Raw genomic sequence first — 19744 nt, forward strand, 5'->3', positions numbered from 1 at the left:
TGATATAAGCCTTGGAAAATGATTGCTTTGCCAGCAAATCACAAAATCTGCACATGCTTCATAGTATTTGTATAAATTCTTGTTCTCTGTTTATCACAGATATTTGAAATAGATTACGTTACAATTGCATGGAGCAGTTGCCACTGGTCTCAAAACATGAACCATTCATATTTAATCTTGACCAAGGTTACCAGCATGTCAGGGAGTTGATTCTGACTAATAAATTTGTGTGATGCATATTTGTTGGCAGGCATTTATGGAGGGATCAGATTATAAGTTGGAGCCTCCAATTTCATTTGTGTCATTGGATTTGCCATATCTATGAGGAAATCTAGAGTTTATAATTGGTGGTCAAGGTCGGGTCCAAATATAGCTACTGGTCCTTTTTTTTTTTTTTTTTCTCGCTTCCTCTGACAGGGGTGTGACATTTGATGAAATAAATTGTGAAATTTATTTTTATGTACATATAAATGTGTATATATGAAGTTATATGGTTCCATTGTACATTGGTGTATTTGTAGATACAAGATTTATGAAGTTTGGTCATTTGAGACGAAGCTTAAATCGGTGTACAATCTTTTTACATCAACATATCTCACGTGTATGATAACAATATTTATATTTTATATATTTTTGTGTATGTAATACTACTAGCATAAGTTATTCGATATTTTCGTTTTTGGATATTGAATAACATTAAATTATTGGACCAGTTATCTCAAATTTTCGAGATACTTACGAATTACTACATGGAATAGTTTGATTACCAATAATATGATAATTAAAAAAAAGTTTAAAATATCTTGATCAAGTGCAGCATAAGTGCGAAATGTTCAGTTTCTATTTTGTCAATGAAACAAGAACGAGTGTATGCCACTAATTAAACACATTTTACTTTTTTTTAGCAATAATTAAATACTACCAACATGGCTGCAATTCAAAGATTAATCATCTCAATCAACTGTCTGTAATAGTAGCGGAATTGCGGGATAAGATAAAGATATTTGACTTGTTCATAAAGATAAACAACTACCACACTTACATATACTTTATTTCTTCATTTTTTTTTAGTTGGAAATTCACCTCATTTTGTAATTAGTGTTTCGGCTGCATAAACAACTCCATATGGCTTTGCCGGAAGTGTTTAAGACATCAACGGAGAATTGAACGGATTTTTAAGATAAAAAGACAAAATGTATATACTATATATCGATCATACATTCCATCCATGTTGTTGAATACTTATAAGGGATAATTATCAACTAAAATATTTAACTTTGATTATTATAAAAGTACTAGATCTTCATTGTTTTAAATTAAAATACTCCCAAACTTTTTGCCAACCTAAAGACGAAATTGCTGTCGTCGAAAATTGGACGTCCACACAATACACGTATACACTCTAGATTTTGATTTCATGAATCATGATCTCAAACAATAATTTAAAAAATATATATATATATACTGGAATTACAAATTGGATCAATAAATTACCATTTTATACTAAAAATATACGTAACCCATCGTACGTTCATCTTATCTCAATTAATAACAATTCCATTTCAATTTGTAGATTTTTTTTATTAAAAAGGCAAATTGGAGATGAAAAACCATTAATATTGGAGAAAAGAAAATCCATGTGATAATAATTAAGAAGAAGAATGGTATTTGCACGTTGATATTTTCCAAAATTATTTTTCTAAAAAAAAGAAAATTGTTCAAATTCCCAAAAAAAAAGAAAAGAGAAAATCAATAATTTCAGAAAAACCAGAAACAGCACACGAGCACAGCTCCACAACCCATCATCAACAAGACCAGCAAACCCCAAAAATTGTTTCCTTTATTTTCATTTTATCCCTCTCAACCTCAACCCCCATCCCAATTCACACACATTTCGCTTTCTCTCTCTAGTTTATCTCACTTTACGGGGCCTATTTCTAGAGTTTTGCTTTCAATCTCCACGGGCCCTTTTCTGCATCACAAATTCAAACAACCTCTTTACTTCAATTTTTACATCAATGGCCCATGATTTGTGCGCTCTCTGCTTCCGTACTTGCTGTACATGTACAGTTCTCTAGTTTATATGCTTGTGCGTAGCTGTACAGCAATAGAGTTGCCTCTTTTGATGCTTTTTTGGTGAGCGATTGTTGATGAATGATGTTAAAATCGTTACTTTAGATCTTGAAACGTGCTGATCTGTGCTCAATAGTAGGGAATTTTGTGAAATAAGGAGAAAGGTTAAAGATGAGGTTAGTTCATGAATTGGGCTATTTTTTAGTACTTCTTTGTGAATTTTTGTTGTGATTAGGCATCTTATCTTGATTGTTTTGAGTTAATTTTAATACATAATATGGGTTTTAAGGTTGATTTCCACATCTAGGATATGATCATGCATAATTATGCTCGGGAAGAAAGTGGTCTTCAGTTGTTTAGAAGGGTGGACTTCACAATAGTTTACCTTTCTTTGGAAAAGAAAATAGGGAATCTAGTTTCTTATTTAGTAGCTTGATGAAAAGAAATTTGTGATTTTGGGCTTATTCTTGTTTTAATCTCATTTTTCCTTTTACAGATGACAATTCCATCACTGGAAAGAGTTTTTGCACATTGGGGAGTCCGGATTTATAAGTAGCTAGTAGAATCGGTCTGATGATTGTTTTGCTACTGTTTATTTACTTCCATTACCATTTATGATGTGCCTCCAGTTGTGAAGCATTTGCTTGTTCGTTTGTGGGAGTTTCGTACACTTGAGGAATATTGTGACTGCTTTGCACTTAGTGATGATTAAGAATATTCTTAACAAGCTTCCACGAAAACATGGCAAGTTAGTGGATAATCGTGATGGAGGATCCTCTACATACACTTCGAACGCTCCAGCTACTTCAAAAAATGCTTATGCCACAGGTGGCCGGTCAGGCAGTTCTAATCCTGCAGCTGTTTCTGGGATTAATTCATCTTCAAATTCAGTTGCAAATTACGGAAATAACTCAGTAAGTACTAAGGTCAATGGGAATGCAGGATATGTTCCGTATGAAGCTTTGCCTAGCTTCAAAGATGTCCCAAATTCTGAGAAGCAAAGCTTGTTTATAAAAAAGGTGAATATGTGCTGTGTTATATTTGACTTCACTGACCCCACAAAGAATTTGAAAGAAAAAGAGATCAAGCGGCAGACATTAGTTGAGCTCGTTGACTATATCGCTTCAGCAAATCAGAAATTCACAGAAACTGCCATGCAAGAGATTGTAAAAATGGTATCCACAAATTTATTCCGTACGCTTTCCACACAGCCTCGTGAAAACAAGATATTGGAAGCCTTTGATTTGGAAGAAGAGGAGCCCTTGATGGATCCCGCATGGCCTCATTTGCAAGTTGTATATGAATTTCTTCTGAGGTTTGTGGCTTCGCCAGAGACAGATGCAAAGCTAGCAAAGCGTTACATTGATCACTCTTTTGTTCTGAGGTTATTAGATCTCTTTGACTCAGAAGATCCTAGAGAAAGGGACTATTTAAAGACTGTGCTACATCGGATATATGGAAAGTTCATGGTTCATCGCCCCTTCGTCAGAAAAGCTATCAATAATATATTCTACCACTTCATATTTGAAACGGAGAAGCATAATGGGATTGCTGAGCTGTTGGAAATTCTGGGTAGCATTATAAATGGTTTTGCATTGCCTTTGAAAGAAGAGCACAAGCTTTTCCTTGTTCGGGCACTCATTCCTCTTCACAAACCGAAGTGCATCCCCATGTACCATCAGCAGCTATCTTACTGCATAACACAATTCGTGGAGAAGGACTGCAAACTTGCTGATACTGTCATAAGAGGCTTACTGAAGTATTGGCCAATCACTAACAGTTCAAAGGAGGTAATGTTCTTGGGTGAGCTAGAGGAAGTGTTGGAAGCGACTCAGCCTCCAGAGTTTCAGCGTTGTATGGTTCCTCTCTTCCGCAAGATTGCTCGTTGCCTGAGCAGTTCACATTTTCAGGTTGTCCTCTTGAAAAAGGATTCAATTTCTATTTTTACCCTCAAATCAGTTTTCTTTCAACTTGTTATGACACTATCTGCCCTCCATTTTAACTTAATCCTTTTGAATTTTCTTGGTTCATATATCTGATTACGAAGGTAACCTTCATATTTTGGCAATTCTGCAGTATATATTCACTACTAATTACTATTGCTTTTAGTTTTCTGCAGTTTCTATTATTCTGTGTGTCTTTTATCTCAATGACCACTTACCAGTTTAGATGGAGCTAGATCAAAGTCGTATTTCTGTTATTTCTAAATTGCCTTTCTTGCTGAGTATAGACTGTGTAGAGAGTGTGACTGTGAGAGTAATTCTCAGTATAGTGGACTAAACCTATTTTGTTAGAACATGTCTTATTGGTAGTATAGAGTAATTTAGTGAGTCAATGGTAGGGAGGACTTTCTGTAGAATTGAAGTAATGTAGGGGGGGAGGGGTTTTATGTATCAGTTGTATACCGGATATCTTTCAGAGTCCAATTTAGGGGTGGGTCGATACAATATATCATATCGAAAACGTTGTATCGTGTTTCGTATCGAAAATATCGATATGAAAGAATTTCATATCGTTATCGTATCGAAAGTTTTGAAATATCGAATTTAATATATCGAACTTTCGATATGGATAATATCAATATCGTTATCATATCGATATTTTTATATATCGTAAGATCGATACGATATATCGAAATATCGTTATCGTATCGAATACATGTATATCAAAAAATATAATTTCAAAACTGAAAAATAACACAAAAATTAATAAAACTTCAACACAATAAAATAAATAGTGTTCTTATTAGGGTTTCATATATATATTTTCTAAATATATGAATGAATTAAATGGATTTATATATATTTATAATTTTAAACTTCTATGTATTGAATTTCAATATGTTTCGATATATATGATATATATCTATACGATATATATCGTATATATCGAAAATATCGTATATATCGAAAATATCGATATGTATCGTATATTCGATATAAAACGATATATCGCGATATAAGGAAATTCATATCGTTATCGTATCGAAAACTTACGATACGATACCGTATCGTATTGAAAATTACGATATACCGAATATTCGATAATTTTTCGATATTTTTCAATACGATACGAGCGATATATCATTTTTTCGGTATTTTTCCCCAGCCCTAGTCCAATTAATCAACTAGTTTAACATCTATTGACTTATTTGTTGGTTGCGATCTCTTTCTTGGCACAAGACTTGTGCTTGCAGTATGATTGGGAAAAAAGTTCAGCTTTTGGCATGTACTCTAAAACACTCTCATGAAATACATGTTGGTATATGCTATTTCTCTAACACCGAAATTAAATTAACTGGATTTCTCTCTTTGGCCATCTTTGGTGGTTGCACTATCCTTCTGCTACATGACTTAATTATGCTTGCAGTTTTACGATCAAAAGGGAAAGAATATTTGGCTTTGGCATCAATGCTTTATTTATTAAGTTGATGGACACCATATGTAGATTCAAATAGATTGTATGCTTATTGCTTTCTTCTAATTAACTTGATATTTCAAAAACTTTTGTACTTTCTTATACCCTTTTATAGGTCCTAGGTATCCATTTGCTTGAATTGACTAGGATTCACTGCATTTGGTGATTGGTAGCATACTTCTTGGTTACTGCTTGGCTTTCTTCCTTTTTTTTTTCTTTTTCTTATTTTGTTGGTTGGTGGAGGTGTGGATGGGATTTGTGATAGTGATAATGTCTCTTGCTTTTGTTCTTCAAAGATAGATAAGAAAAATATAAACTTTCTCCTCTTCTACAAGTGAAGGTGTGAAAGGTATATTATATATCAAATTAACTCAACCCTTGAGTTTTTGCTGAATCTTAATAACATTGCTAATTATGTCATTACTTTGAAGATATATTATGTACTGTGGAACTAGACTAGTCAACCAACCCTACTTTTCTATCATTCTTAGTGCCAGCTCAATGTTGCAGCTATGCGTTCTTTGTATTTTTTGGAGCTGCTGCTAGGTTTAAACTAGCATAATCATTTTTATGCGTAGTACATTGGGATAACATTCTTGTATAGGCTGGAAATCCGACAACTATGCTTTATCAGATTAATGAATTGGAAAGTGCTATTAAGTATGGAATCATGATTACACATTTGGGACATCTGCAAAAGGAAACTGTAGTAGTAATATGTTGGAATGGAGGGATTAGTAAATATTGGTATTAGAAATGGGCAATAGATTCAGTTTGTTGAAAAATTCTTTTAGCTGCTTTTGTACATGATTCTGTGAAACAAGAGAACTTCAATAGACTTGCAATCTTCCAATGTGTCTGATTTACTTCTGGGGTTTTGTTTCTTTCTTTTTCTTTTTTCTTAGCTCTTATAGTCTTGAAATTCTATACATTTTCATATTTTATCTTTTTAAGAATGAAAGTTTTGTATTCTAGGTTTTTAATAAATAGCACATGCCATGCAACTCCGACTCTCAAGTTCTATTGTTAGCATCATCAATAGATTTCTTCACATGCATTCAGGAATTTAATGAGGCTAATCATTTACGGCTCTCTGATCGTGTTTGTTAATCTTGGATCTACAGGTGGCAGAAAGGGCTCTCTTCTTATGGAACAACGATCACATCGAAAACCTGATCAAACAAAATCGTAAAGTTATCCTGCCAATCATCTTCCCTGCACTGGAGAGAAATGCAAGAGGCCACTGGAACCAGGCAGTACAGAGCTTGACATTGAATGTCCGCAAAATCTTTTCAGATGCGGATCCTGAACTCTTTGAGGAGTGTTTGCTCAAGTTCCAAGAAGACGAAGCACAAGAAGAAGAAAATAAGAGGAAGCGGGAAGCAACATGGAGACGTCTGGAGGAAATAGCTGCAATGAAAGCTGCCAGTAACGAGCCAGTGCTCGTTTCTCCCAGGACTAGTGCGAAGATGTCATCTGGCTAAAGATAAAGGAGGCTTATGCTTTTTTTATCCCAACTTGCTATTTTGTGTTGCTGACCACAATGGGGTCAATGGAGATGGAATGGAATCCCCATCTTTTCTTGATTGGTTCACGTTTTCCTCACCTCATCGGGTCGTGCAGGGAGTATATGAGGTTACGCCAGAGACCTTGTTTTGATTGCAAGAGAAGTGAATGTACATATAGAATTGTGGTTGGCCTAGTGGTTTACAATCTTCATGGAGGAAATTTGCTGGAAAATGGCCTTTTCTTCAGCTTTAGCTCTTAGACATGGTGTCAAAGTTAACCGTGAATGTTCTCTCATCTTCAATTATATACAGTACTATATATGTATGTATCATGGATGACCGGAGCTTGAGATACTGATGCAACTTCTTCCCTTTAACCTCATTCTACTCTCTGCCTTGGGCCATCGCTAGAGATATAGAGAGAGATAGGAGTATCGCAGTGTGAACAAGACTAGGAATTGATTGTGAAATTTGAGGAACAAGGAGAATCACTAATGGTGGCGGAGTGATGATTCAAAGTTGTGAATTTTACTGAATTCGCAAGGAAAATTGATGCCATCTTTATTTAATACTACTAGAAACATGTTGATTCATTTTAGACTTTACTAAGTAGTTTATCCTTCCCATTTTACATGACTCAATTTTTTTTTATTACACTAAGTAAATGCAGTGTTTATAAATTATTGGGATCTCATTTATCAAGATATTTATAGGCACTTTTTTCAATTTAAGTCACTGTAAATGCGATAAAATCCAAATGAATTTGGTTAAACAAAAACAAGAATTTTGCTTTCCTTCAAGACGAGATTTAGCATTAAAATTGTCTGCAAAAGGTATAGTACGAAATACGAATGCGGTTACAATGGCCCCATTCTTTTGTGATTATAGTATATTTATAAAAAAAAACAAAAGTTCCAGCTGGTATAAATACAAACATAGTTCAACCAGGGGACCTTCACCTATTATTTTGCTTTGAAGCCCTAAATAAATATTAAAATAATAGACCATTAATCAAACTAATAGAACTGGAAATTTCTTAATTTTCTAGATGGCCCTCTCCACCTAATTCATTTCTATTCTCTGCTTCTAGAGTTCATGAACCCCACGCCTCTCTCACGCATACTTGAGTTGTACGTCATGACTTTTCGTAGACTGTCTCCTTGAGTACAATCATCAAAAGCAGAAAAAAGGATCACCGAATGCGGTCTACGTGGCACGACACATTATTTAAACACTCAAATACTACTACGAATTAGAAAAGAAAATTTTTAAAAAAAAAGAAGGAAAAACAGCACAGACCTGCATCTCAATCTATCTACACTTTTTTTGATATATCCCACTCTCTCTCCATCTCTATGCGATTCAAAAACTGAGTTTGGGAGATTTATCGCCAAAACCTAAATCGATCCTAATGTGAAATCCAGTTGCTCTGATTCTAGGACGCCGACGTTCTATTAGTTGGATGAGCTGAGGAGAAGCAGAACAAATCACAAATTTTCGAAATTCCGTGCGTATAATATACAGATATACTCCGTTTAATAGTTCGCTACTTTCTCGGGAAATGCCAAGTATTGGTGTGAAACTGTATAGCGTATTCTTCAAATTCATGCTCAAGCATCGTTTGCAGAGCCGATTGCAGGCTCCGGAAAACGATGCTGTCGGTGGCACCGGCGGTACCTTTGGGGTGACGTCACGGCCGGCGGAGGAGACAGCGGCGGCTGCCAATCCTTTGTTCACCGATGGCGTCGCGACCAAGGATGTTCATATCGATCCCGTGACTTCGGTATCTGTTCGTGTTTTTCTTCCTGAAACCTGTCTTAATTTCCCCGACTCGAAATCGAAATCTGGAGGTCCCTTATTAGATCAAAATCGGTCACTTACTCGTCGATATAGTCACGGATCGTCGGATAATAGTGTTGTTTCCGGCAGTAATGCTGTGATTGTGAAGAATGTTGATAGCAGTCTTAGAAGAAGTAGTTATGGATTTAGTGTTGATGATGCGAATTTGAAATCTGAAAATGGAACCTACAGAGGGTATAATCCTGTTGGGAGAGGCAGTCGGCGGTTGCCGGTGATGCTGCAGTTTCACGGTGGGGGTTTTGTTAGTGGGAGCAATGATTCGGTGGCGAATGATTTCTTCTGTAGGCGGATTGCGAGATTGTGCGATGTGATTGTGTTGTCGGTGGGCTATAGGCTGGCTCCGGAGAATAAGTACCCATCTGCATTCGAGGATGGATTGAAAGTGCTGCACTGGCTTGCAAAGCAGGCGAATTTGGCCGAATGTACCAAGTCGTTGGGCAGTTCGAAAGGAGCAGGGGTCGATTTGAGGAGGTCAGAGGGTAATTGGCATGTCGCCGATGCATTTGGAGCTTCCATGGTGGAGCCCTGGTTGGCTGCTCATGCAGATCCATCTAGGTTAGTTCTGATGTTGGTTTGGCAGCATTGGTGTGGACTTTTATTGGTATAGCGATGTGTTAATGGATCTATGACTTCATTGGTTCCCATGCCGATTGATTTGGCTACCTGCTTTTGTCCAGTATATGCATATTCTTTAGCTTCCATCAGAGTGAAAAGGGATCTGATTGTTTAGTAGTAGCTTGTTTTGTTGAATGTCACAAGTTAGCGAAGTTTGTTTTGTTAGGGTATGTGAATGAGTCAGCGTTATGATGCTTAATCGTGCTCAGAGAAACTCTAGAAATGCCTACAAGCGTGTTCCTGAGTTTATCCGCTGATATGTGATTGCTGGTGCTTGTCAAATTTGTTTTATTGTATTTGAGTTTATCAAATTAAACTAAAGCATGCTCCTGATTTATGAATTTCTACTTGGAAAGGATACAGGCTTCAGCAGTAATTTTTAGCAAAGATGGAAATTGATCAGTGACATTAGAATCTGCTTAATATTGAAGTCATATTCCATGTTCTTCATCCTGTTGTGTTTGATGTTTCCATTGCATTTTCTTTCATGCAGAAGCAACATTTTCAATACTACTTTCCTTGTCTTTCCTTCCTGACTTGTAAATGTTGTCTGATTATGAGAAGTTAGTCTTGATGCCTGCACTTGTTTTCTAGTACATATTTAGCAACAGGGAACTTTGTTGAAATACATTTTTTTTTACGTAAAATGGTTGCAGATGTGTACTTCTCGGAGTGAGTTGTGGAGCAAATATTGCTGACTATGTGGCAAGGAAAGCTATAGAGGCCGGTAAGCTTTTGGACCCAGTAAAGGTGGTAGCCCAGGTTTTGATGTATCCCTTTTTCATCGGAAGTGTACCAACGCACTCGGAGATAAAACTGTCAAACTCCTACTTCTATGACAAAGCTATGTGCATACTTGCATGGAAACTCTTCTTGCCAGAAGAGGAGTTCAGCCTGGACCACCCTGCTGCCAACCCGCTAGTCACTGGTCGAGGAGGACCTCCTCTGAAGCGGATGCCTCCAACCTTGACTGTGGTGGCCGAACATGACTGGATGAGAGATCGAGCGATTGCTTACTCAGAGGAGCTCAGGAAGGTGAATGTTGATGCTCCTGTTCTCGAGTACAAGGATGCAGTTCATGAATTTGCTACACTTGATATGCTTCTTAAGACTCCTCAAGCTCAGGCCTGCGCGGAGGACATTGCCATTTGGGTCAAGAAGTTTATCTCGTTACGCGGTCACGAGTTCTCTTATTAAATCCTTGCAATGGCTTCAGCACCAATCTTCCATGACCGTGGAAATGGTGACTGGTGAGCATCTGTTGTTGGAGTTTGTACAATCTTTATTTGTATATGGCTCTGGAAGATGACACGACCAAGCTAGTTGGTTGGTGATTTCATTTCACTTTTTCCTTGTTTCTTATCTGAGATCGGAATCTAGCTGAGTTCAAAAGCTGCAACTTATCAATGAATTTTGGATGTTGTCTTATTCTTTTATTATGTACAATATTAGTCAAAATTGATGAGTTTTGTAGCATCCTTGTATGCAATGAATATGACCTTTATTCACAACCGCTGAGTTTTTTTTCGTTATTGTCTAATTCGTGTAACGAAATAATGAACTGCAGAAGATTTCTGATTAGAGAACGCAGAACATAATGTGTGTGTGTGTCTCCATAGATGATGATATGTTATTCATCAAGTGTGGATCCATAGTATTGAAGGAGGGGGCGCTCGGAGAAGGAGAGTCAGACATGTCTGGTAGGCTATTTTACTCAATTCAGACAACCTGTTTTTCAGACACTGATTACACTTTCGTTAACAAGGGGCGGTTTAGACTAGGCATTATATTTCTGTGAGTAAAATAGTTTAGCAATTCCTAAGATAATATGGTGTAGCCAATATCTGAGCAGGGCCCTATTCATCCAAAAGTCTAGCATTTTTTTTGAAGGGATTTCATTTCGAGTGTGATCTGGTGAAAGGTGATTCGGTTCTTGAATTAGTCCAGTATTAAAATATAGAATATTCCATGACGCAAGAAATTCAAACTATAACTATTCTGCACTCTCCAGATGGCATGAATCTGGATGGTTGCTGACTTCGTTAAAACTTATCAGTATTAATCTAGTATACTTATGTTTGGTGAGTAGTCATATTAACAGATGGGATATGAAATACCAAAAAAATTAAAAAAATTAAAAAATTGAAAGAAGTCGACACAAGTTAACAAGTACTACTAGTGCTTTCTAATAATCTAAAAGATAATTGAACCTAAAATGACTAAATCAAGAAGTAAAGATCTACCAAAAAATGAATAGATGATGACTTATTAAGAATCATGAGTATTTCCACTTCCGCAAGATGTCATGTACCCTCCTCATAATCTTATGTACAAATAATGAATCAAGTATCTACATGTATAACTAGAGTTACGTGCATTAAAATATGAATTAAGTTTTAAAAAATAACCACAGTTTGTGTAGTTCTTTTGAAACTTAGATTTGGCTCCTCCTATGCTGATCTTCCCACGGTAAGTAGCCAGTTTGAGGATCGGTGAAAGTATCCAAAATCCGATCCCTCAAGTCGGTATCCTTAACTTGACAGAATCTCGAAGGCCAATCTGATGGCTCGACAGCCTTGGTCCCCAAACCCGGTGCCCGGTCCTTGGAGCCCGCGTTCCTCTCCTGCTGCCAGTCCGACACGTACGTTGCCACTCTCCGGTAGAACTTCTCCTTGAACACCTCCCACACTTGGTACTTATAGTGGTTGATCACCAACGAGGTCCTGTTCACATTAACATGCCGGAATCCGGGCTTCAGATGGAAATGATGGACCAGATTGATCAACGAAGCGTCCAACGCCTCTGGCCTAACAATGCTCTTGTGCCTCTCCGGTGCAGCCAGCCTGCACGTGTACCCGGCCATCACCCCTCTCGCGGGGGCCTTCCTCAGCCCGGACGGCCCAAAACTGTGGCATGCCACGCGCGCCTCCCCCACCCCCTCCTCCGCCCCCAATGGCCTAATTACATCTTCGTACAGAGACGAGGAGCCAGAGGGCAAGTGGAGGAACTCGTCCACATCGATGAACCCCACCCACTCGCACGAGTCCCTCGCCCTCACCGCACAGTGCGCGAACCCGGCCTCTTGAGTCTTGATCCACGGCCAGAGGTGGCGCGAGACATTGTAGCCCAAGCCGGCTAGTGCACCCACCACGCTGTCCACTTCATCGTCGCTGTTGTTGTCGTAGATGAACCATCGTTCCACGCCTACGCGGCCGTGGTACATGATCCATTCCGGGAGGAATCTTGCTTGGTTCCTCAGCATTGTGCAAACACACATCTTGTGTGGCTTGCCTGAGCTGCCGCCTCTGTCAGGACTGTGCAGGCGCGCTGCAGAGTCAACCGCCTGCCTCCCGACAACTCTAACCGAAACCTTAACAGAGTTGTCGGGATGTGAGCCGTTGAGCACGCTCAACGGGGTGCGGCATCGGACGACCTCTTGAGCGGCGGAGACGGCGTCGGCCGACACCACCGGATCAGAGCCGTAGACGCACTTGAATTTAGAAGAATCGGCGGGTCTCCCCGACCGCAGATTGAGGCCTTTCACGAAAACTAAGGTTGTGTTGTCGCTGCCGTCGATCATGGCCTCATAAGCAAGAGAGTCCCATCCCTGCATCGGTCCCGGGGCGAGGTGATCACCGCTGTGCTTAATTGAAAGGGATACGATCGCGCCACGTGGCGGGGGAGGGCACCGCACGATGTGGTGGGCTCCGCCGTCGGAGTCGGTCGCCGTAGGGGAGAGGAAGAGTTGCGGGTGGGATGAGTTGGGAAATAGATATATGCAGTTGATGCCGTCTTTGGTAAACAAGGAAGCTGACGGAGGGTATTTTAGGAAAACCACAGCCTCGTCGGGGAATATAACCGTTTCTCCAATTGATACAGCCGCCGGAGACTCGCAATTCTCCGCCGATATCACCTCCATCACCGGAATATTCCGTTTTGATATAAGTTTTGGTTGAAAACTTCCTGCTTCATGTTCAACACGCACAATCAAAATTGTAAACGTCAAAAGATAAAAATAACGTTTTTGAGGGGCAATTAATAAAAACCTGCAAGCCAGAGACGAGCGAAGGAGGAGGAGAAGGCGGCGAGGAAGAGGAGGAGGACGGTGAGGAGGAAGAAGAGTGGTCTCCATGAGAAGACGCTGCGTTTCCTGCGATCCTTCATTGGAGAGGTGTGGGAATTCTTTGCTTGTTGTTGAGGTTGATCATTCATCAAAAGATGAGGAATAGTTGACATATAATAAATTGAGAATTAGAGATGGTTTAGAATTAGGAACGGAATTCAGAGAGAGAGAGAGAGTGGCGTTAGTCGTATGGTAAGTTATGTTCGGATTTTCAAGTCCAAAATCTACTCCAAGATATATTGCTCCTATTTTTCTCCTATTTTTTATATTGCTCCAATAAAACCACTTTTTAACAATATCTTTGTTTTTATTCTACAAAATACAACCTTGCCCCTGTTAACATTTCTAATTCTAAATATAACCATAATTAGTTTTTATTCCAAAACTAAATATTTCCTAATAATAATTTAATATCCATACGGACAACCATGAAAGTCCAAGTATTTAAGACATAAATGTGGAAGACAAAAAAACTACTAAAAGAAAGAGAAAACAAGAAAAAAAATACTATTGGAATAAAATCAATAACGTCATAAATCAAGAAAGGCAAGAAATACAGAATAATGAGGCATATCATTATTATTATAGTAAAATTGTTATTTATGGGTGAATAAACTTATAAACATAAGCAAGAAAATACAGATTATACATGTAAATATAGGGTGAAGTGATACTGTCCTATGATTATATTATTATATCTATATTATTTAGTCTATTAATATTATAATATCATATCTTTCTATATATTTGTTATCTTAGTTACTAAGTTAGGTTATTAGTAGGAGTATTATAAATAGGAGCTATTGTTATCTTTTCAAGACAATCAATGAAATAACAATATTTATTTTATTTTCTTTCTTTAGTTTTATGCGTAAAATCTCTTCTCTCTACGGATTGATCGACGAGGCTCGATTTTCTCGCAACTTTCTTCTATCTCTAGACTTGATCGATAATGGGTTAATTCCTTATCATGAAGATTGAATGTTCATGTTTTTCCAAAAAAACTAATGTGTTTTATACAATACTCCTACATTATAATGAGTTTTAATACACCTAAGCTCAACCAAGCAAACGAGTTAATCAAAATTGTATTTGATTCTTCTCTCAAACGAACAAACACAAACAATTGCAGCTGATTAGTCAAAATTAGAGGTATACACTCATATGCTAAGAATTGACTAGAATAACTAACTCAAAACTTTGGATCTCTTTTTTTAATGATCAATTTGCAAGATTTTGGATAAATTTTAAAATTATAAAATTGTCAGTAAGGGCAAAGTGCCGAAAATATGTATAGGTTTTTCTGTCTTTACATCAATCTATTTAGTATTAAGATAAGATTATGAAATACAGCTCAACCGACAAGTAAATAAGATCAAGGATTAATTTTGGGTTAATAGGGTATTAATTAGTTATCGGGGTATTTAATTTCCGATTATTGGGGCCCACATTGAGGTTATTGGAACGAAACACACTGGATATCTATAAATATAAATTTTGACTTTTCCTTCGACGTTAGGAATACTTGTCGATATTTTTCTAATTTGTCGCCTATATAATTCCATATAATTATCGGTATACAGTTCATATGTTTAGGAGAAGTGATCCATATTAAAATTGTATAAAATCTCATCTTAATAATAGAGCACATATTTTGGAGTTTTAGTTGAAGTTGAAAGATTATGACATTGAATGAAAATGAATGGGTATTTAGTTTGTGAGTTTGTGGTAAGTTAATGATAATTATGACGTAATTAAAGAATTGTTTGGTCCATATTACGGGAGTATGCGTTGTCTGAAGAGAGATTGAGCGGTCGGAGTTGAACGGTGGGGCCCACATAGGGGCGGCGCGATGCCAAGGGTGGCGGAATTTGGGCGACCAATAAATTTTGAACAGTCAAATTCTAGCAGCGCCACGTGTTAGGGAGCTTTCTACTTGTATAACTAACTAAAATAATTAGGATAAAATATTTTGAGTGAACATAGATAGTCTCCCATAATTTGATAAATAATACTGTACTCTACAGCCTATATACCCATTTCTGTGATTCATGCCTTGTAATATAATTTTCTATAACATAATAATTATATAAAATTTAAAGCTAGACTTTTGATTATACTATAAAAATGTCACACTCAATAATCGGAAAATGGAGTAAAAGATTGGTGTAGCGTATATCTTATTATGTGCGACAGCTACTTGGATAAATGATAATTCAACTTTTGGAATATCCAAAAGATGTAATGATAAATTCAAGCTCTGTCTTTGTCCTCACTCTCTATATAAATTGTTTTTCTTCCATCATTGTTTAATCATATTCAAATTACACCCACCGGACTCAATTATTGCGTTTCAATTAGTTATCTTTATTTTGATTCTTGCAATTTGCAAATATATACTCCAAATATATACTCTACTATTACTGGATATAAATTACTAAGTAATTCAGCTCATCCATGTGTCATGACATGTACTAGTGCATTTGTGACTATAATTAACAACCTTTTCTTTTGTCTTTTTAATCAACTACTACTCCTTGTTTAGAGAGTTCAAAATTATCTATATCTTTTAATTTAAAATTGATGATGGGATTATTTTGTCGTCGTGGGGTATCTATCATTCTGGCATCATCTAAACATAGTAGTGCCTTTTTAATGCTTATGTGGGCTTTGTAAGTGACCCTACCATAATTCTAAAGCCCAAAATGATTTCTGGTCCAGGGTTGCAATAATATGCCCAGCCCAATATCACTAATCCAAAATTAAATTGAAAAAGATTTCCCTTTGCCGACAATTTTCAATTTTCATAACCAATTTTTTATGATCATGTTATTGTTATTTTTATTTTTGTTATACGGTATAGTATTATAATTATAACACAAATTACTATTCTAGCTATCCAACATTAAAGAAAGGAGGGAATGTTCAAATTTACAACATAGCGCAATTTGTTGAGATTTGAATTACCAGAATTTGTGGAGTTCATCATCAATTTGATTTTTTAGGGGATGAAATTTTTGATTTTGAGAATGAGATTGGATTTCAAAAAAAGACTAAAAAGTTTTGAACGTTAAACGCATACGACTTTTTGATGAAGTGGGTCCCTCAAAAGCTAAAAGAAGCTCAAGAAAAAGCATTTAAAAATAGTGGTCGCAGAATGATAGTTCCACAGTTCCACTCTGCTGCTCAACGTCAGCTTTCATTTAAATTTCAAATCTTTGTGCTAAAGGACAATCATTACATGCCACAAACAAATTAAAACCCAACTCTCATACCGCAACAAAGATCACATTTTTCCGTCCTGATATGCAATAATAATTCCATCTCCATTCTCTGCAACAATAATGGGAGATTCAGCTTGTCTCATGCATGGCTACACTGGTGCCCCAGTTCCCAACCAATCATGGCAGGTAACAAACCATATAAACCACCAAATCTTTCTTGCTCTTGCTAATTGTCTTTCCCTAGCTTATCAAAACCAGCATCATAACTAAGCATGAATTCATACATGAAATTTTTTACTTTTAAAGGAGCAAGAAAATGATAGTACTTGTATTCTTGTAGTAGATGAGTTGATGGTTTTAACCATGGTTGAATTCTTGAAGACAAGGTGGGGGGTTTTGATGGTTTTTTGCAGGGGAACCCCAAGAGTTTTCTTAGTGAGTCAGTTTCATTTGGAAGGTTTGTGAGTGAGCCCTTATCATGGGATAAATGGTCCTCCTTTCCACACAAGAAATATGTGGAGGAGGCAGCGAGCTACGCGCAGCCGGGATCCGTGGCCGAGAAGAAGGCTTTCTTTGAGGCTCATTACAAGAAAATTGCTGCTCAAAAGGCTGCTGCCGAAGCTGAAGCTGAAGCTGCTGCCTTACTTGAGAGACAAAATCATGCTAATGCTGAGAGAGTTGTTGAAAATGCTGCTGATGATACTAAAACTAATGTATTAATCACAGGCAATGAGGACTCAGAGAAGAGGGTTTCAGTTAGCCTATCTGAAAATCTTGATGCAGATTCATGTTTAGAGGGGAGTGAAACTCCACAAATGGAAAGGCCTTTGCTGAAGGTTGAAATCTATCTTTTTTGGCTTTGTTTTGATCATCTTTGTGCAAGAATGTGAGATTGATTGTTGTTGATGCAGGGGAGTTGTGTTGGTAATGAGGATACCTCTTCTGCAACCAGCAAGAAAAAGCATGGCTTATCTTCGCTCAAGTCATCAATTAGGTGCAAGACGTGGAGAGTTCCATCCACACCAGCTACACCTGGTATCAAGAAAGAAAACAATGTGATAAACCAAAGTGCTAAGAAATCTAATGTGGAATCCACGGATAAGAAGAGGCCGTCTCACAAGTCTTTGCGTGGATTGATCAATTTGGTTCCAATTGATAAGGAGCCTGTTTCTGTAGCCAAGAAAGCTGCAAGTTTCTCATCTACACCTAAAGATTGCAAGACTCCAATCATGGTTGATTTATATCACTTTTGGCTTATATTGCTACATGTGTTTGTGTGTTTCTTTCACTGATTTTTTTTGGTTGGAATTGTGTTTTGTCAACTTCAGCAAGCTGCAAAAGATGTGACCAAGTATCCTGCAGCAACACCTCGATCAGACAACCGAAGGTGCATCAGTTTACTCGGTTATAGTCTTGTAGGGATCTTTGGTTCATTTTGAGTAGTCAAAGGGAACTTGAACATGATTCATTTTCCTAACATTTATGAGATTATTTTTAACAATATTTGTTGGAATACACAGGATGCAAACACCAATTGATCCATGTGATAATGGAAGCAAAACTGCTGCTCCTAAATGGCAAATTTTGTCTACTGTGTAAGTTTAGCTTGGTTTGAGTTAATGGCGTCTGATTTGAAAATATGGGATATATTAGCAGTGACCATATTTAAATTTTTTCTAGTTATGTGCATACCAAAACCAATATGATAGGCCTTATATTGAACTATTAGCTTAACCTACCAAGTGTGGAAACTTCAATGAGAATAAATATCGATTCAACTCCTCTAGTTTTCTATAGTTTCTGATGATTTATAGAGTGATAGAGACGAGCTTTTGTAGCAGGGAGTTTCATACCTGTGCTTGTATTTTTTCAGTTACACGAAGTCATTGACGGCCTGTCGGAACAAATTACAGTCACCAGCTTCGTCTACTCCGTTTATGCTGAGGACAGAAGAAAGAGCTGCAAGGAGAAAACAGGCATGAAGCAGTTTATACATACTAGTATTAATATTTCTTTAACCTGATGCATCAGTATGGCTCATCTTTAGCTCCTATGCTTGCAGAAACTCGAGGAGAAATTCAATGCCAACGAGGAGCAAAAGGTACAGCTGCAGAAGACATTAAAGGTTGTACAAATGAAAAAGCCTGCTGATTCAAAGGATTATGAGCTCAGACATGAATTTGTGTTTTCTGTTTTTTGCAGGAAAAAGCAGGAAATGAGATTAGAAAACTGAGTTATGGCTTCTGCTTCAAAGCTCGGCCATTGCCCGACTTTTACAAGGAAAGAGAAACTTCAGTACGCCCGATGAACAAGGTAAGAGATGCCCTTCAGTCCATTGTAATACTCTCCCTGTCTAGCACTGGATGTCTTGTCTTATAGTAGTTCGTTTCCCTGAAACGTGATTTTCTGCTTCACCTAAACAACCATTGTGATTGTTAAGACATTATTCCCATCAAAATATATTTAGATTTGGTCACAGAATGTTGGCATGATGCAGACTCCAGCAGCGCGACCTCAGCCAGCAGTACTAGGAAGCAGTTCAAAGAAGCATGGCACTGTCTCAGTACCAGTGCCATGCCCGTCTCCGCCTCCAAAATCATCCACCAAGAATGGAACTTTATCAAAAAAGAAGGCTGCTAATTCAAACAAGTTTCTTACTACTTCGTTGCAGCAAAGGATTACACATGAGAATAGATCACCAAATATCCAGCATTGAACACATATGTTCATATCATTCTTCATCTTACAAGATTCATCTCTGTTGAGTTGGTTGGAGGATTGTTATATATATAATGTGATTTCTATTTTTTCCTTCTTTCATTTTGATTCAGAAAAAGTGTGGCATATTTTTAACATATACTACTAGGAGTAGTGATCAACAAATATAGTACTCCTACATAACAAATATAGATAAATAAAGTCGT

The 19744-nt window shown here is 37.3% G+C and overlaps 4 protein-coding genes across 9 annotated transcripts; 3 read left to right on the forward strand and 1 right to left on the reverse strand.

Annotated features, from left to right (window-relative positions):
* Positions 1–1773: 1773 nt before the first annotated feature.
* LOC148930107 (serine/threonine protein phosphatase 2A 57 kDa regulatory subunit B' theta isoform-like) lies at positions 1774–7591 on the forward strand. Of its 2 annotated transcripts, none has more exons than XM_089069329.1 (3): positions 1774–2249; positions 2570–3983; positions 6615–7591. In XM_089069329.1, exons 2-3 carry the CDS (start codon positions 2778–2780, stop codon positions 6972–6974), a joined length of 1566 nt encoding a protein of 521 aa, XP_088925455.1. In that variant the 5' UTR covers positions 1774–2249; positions 2570–2777; the 3' UTR covers positions 6975–7591. The 2 variants fall into 2 exon arrangements, with proteins under 2 accessions (XP_088925455.1, XP_088925456.1); XM_089069330.1 differs by having other exon boundaries at positions 1774–2136.
* Positions 7592–8276: 685 nt separating this feature from the next.
* LOC148930108 (putative carboxylesterase 16) lies at positions 8277–10901 on the forward strand. The gene is made up of 2 exons (XM_089069331.1): positions 8277–9413; positions 10130–10901. The coding sequence occupies exons 1-2, from the start codon at positions 8560–8562 to the stop codon at positions 10668–10670; spliced, it is 1395 nt and encodes a 464-aa protein (XP_088925457.1). The 5' UTR covers positions 8277–8559; the 3' UTR covers positions 10671–10901.
* Positions 10902–11713: 812 nt separating this feature from the next.
* LOC148930109 (C3H4 type zinc finger protein (DUF23)) lies at positions 11714–13828 on the reverse strand. 2 transcript variants are annotated; one of them, XM_089067195.1, is made up of 2 exons: positions 13520–13828; positions 11714–13436 (listed from the first exon to the last, which is right to left on the reverse strand). In XM_089067195.1, exons 1-2 carry the CDS (start codon positions 13707–13709, stop codon positions 11908–11910), a joined length of 1719 nt encoding a protein of 572 aa, XP_088923321.1. In that variant the 5' UTR covers positions 13710–13828; the 3' UTR covers positions 11714–11907. The 2 variants fall into 2 exon arrangements, with proteins under 2 accessions (XP_088923321.1, XP_088923320.1); XM_089067194.1 differs by having other exon boundaries at positions 11714–13439.
* A 2954-nt stretch (positions 13829–16782) lies between these two features.
* Positions 16783–19640, forward strand: LOC148930110 (protein WVD2-like 7). Of its 4 annotated transcripts, none has more exons than XM_089068462.1 (9): positions 16783–17006; positions 17234–17656; positions 17732–18052; positions 18149–18207; positions 18341–18415; positions 18694–18796; positions 18883–18921; positions 19023–19133; positions 19300–19640. In XM_089068462.1, the coding sequence occupies exons 1-9, from the start codon at positions 16941–16943 to the stop codon at positions 19534–19536; spliced, it is 1434 nt and encodes a 477-aa protein (XP_088924588.1). In that variant the 5' UTR covers positions 16783–16940; the 3' UTR covers positions 19537–19640. The 4 variants fall into 4 exon arrangements, with proteins under 4 accessions (XP_088924588.1, XP_088924586.1, XP_088924589.1 ...); XM_089068460.1 differs by having other exon boundaries at positions 16784–17006; positions 18883–18945; XM_089068463.1 differs by having other exon boundaries at positions 16785–17006; positions 19318–19640.
* The last annotated feature ends 104 nt before the right edge of the window (positions 19641–19744 follow it).

This window comes from Salvia hispanica, chromosome 3 (assembly GCF_029641045.1).
Source record: "Salvia hispanica isolate PSC_SH4W2 chromosome 3, Shi_PSC_v1, whole genome shotgun sequence".
In the NCBI taxonomy this organism is placed as follows: domain Eukaryota; kingdom Viridiplantae; phylum Streptophyta; class Magnoliopsida; order Lamiales; family Lamiaceae; genus Salvia; species Salvia hispanica.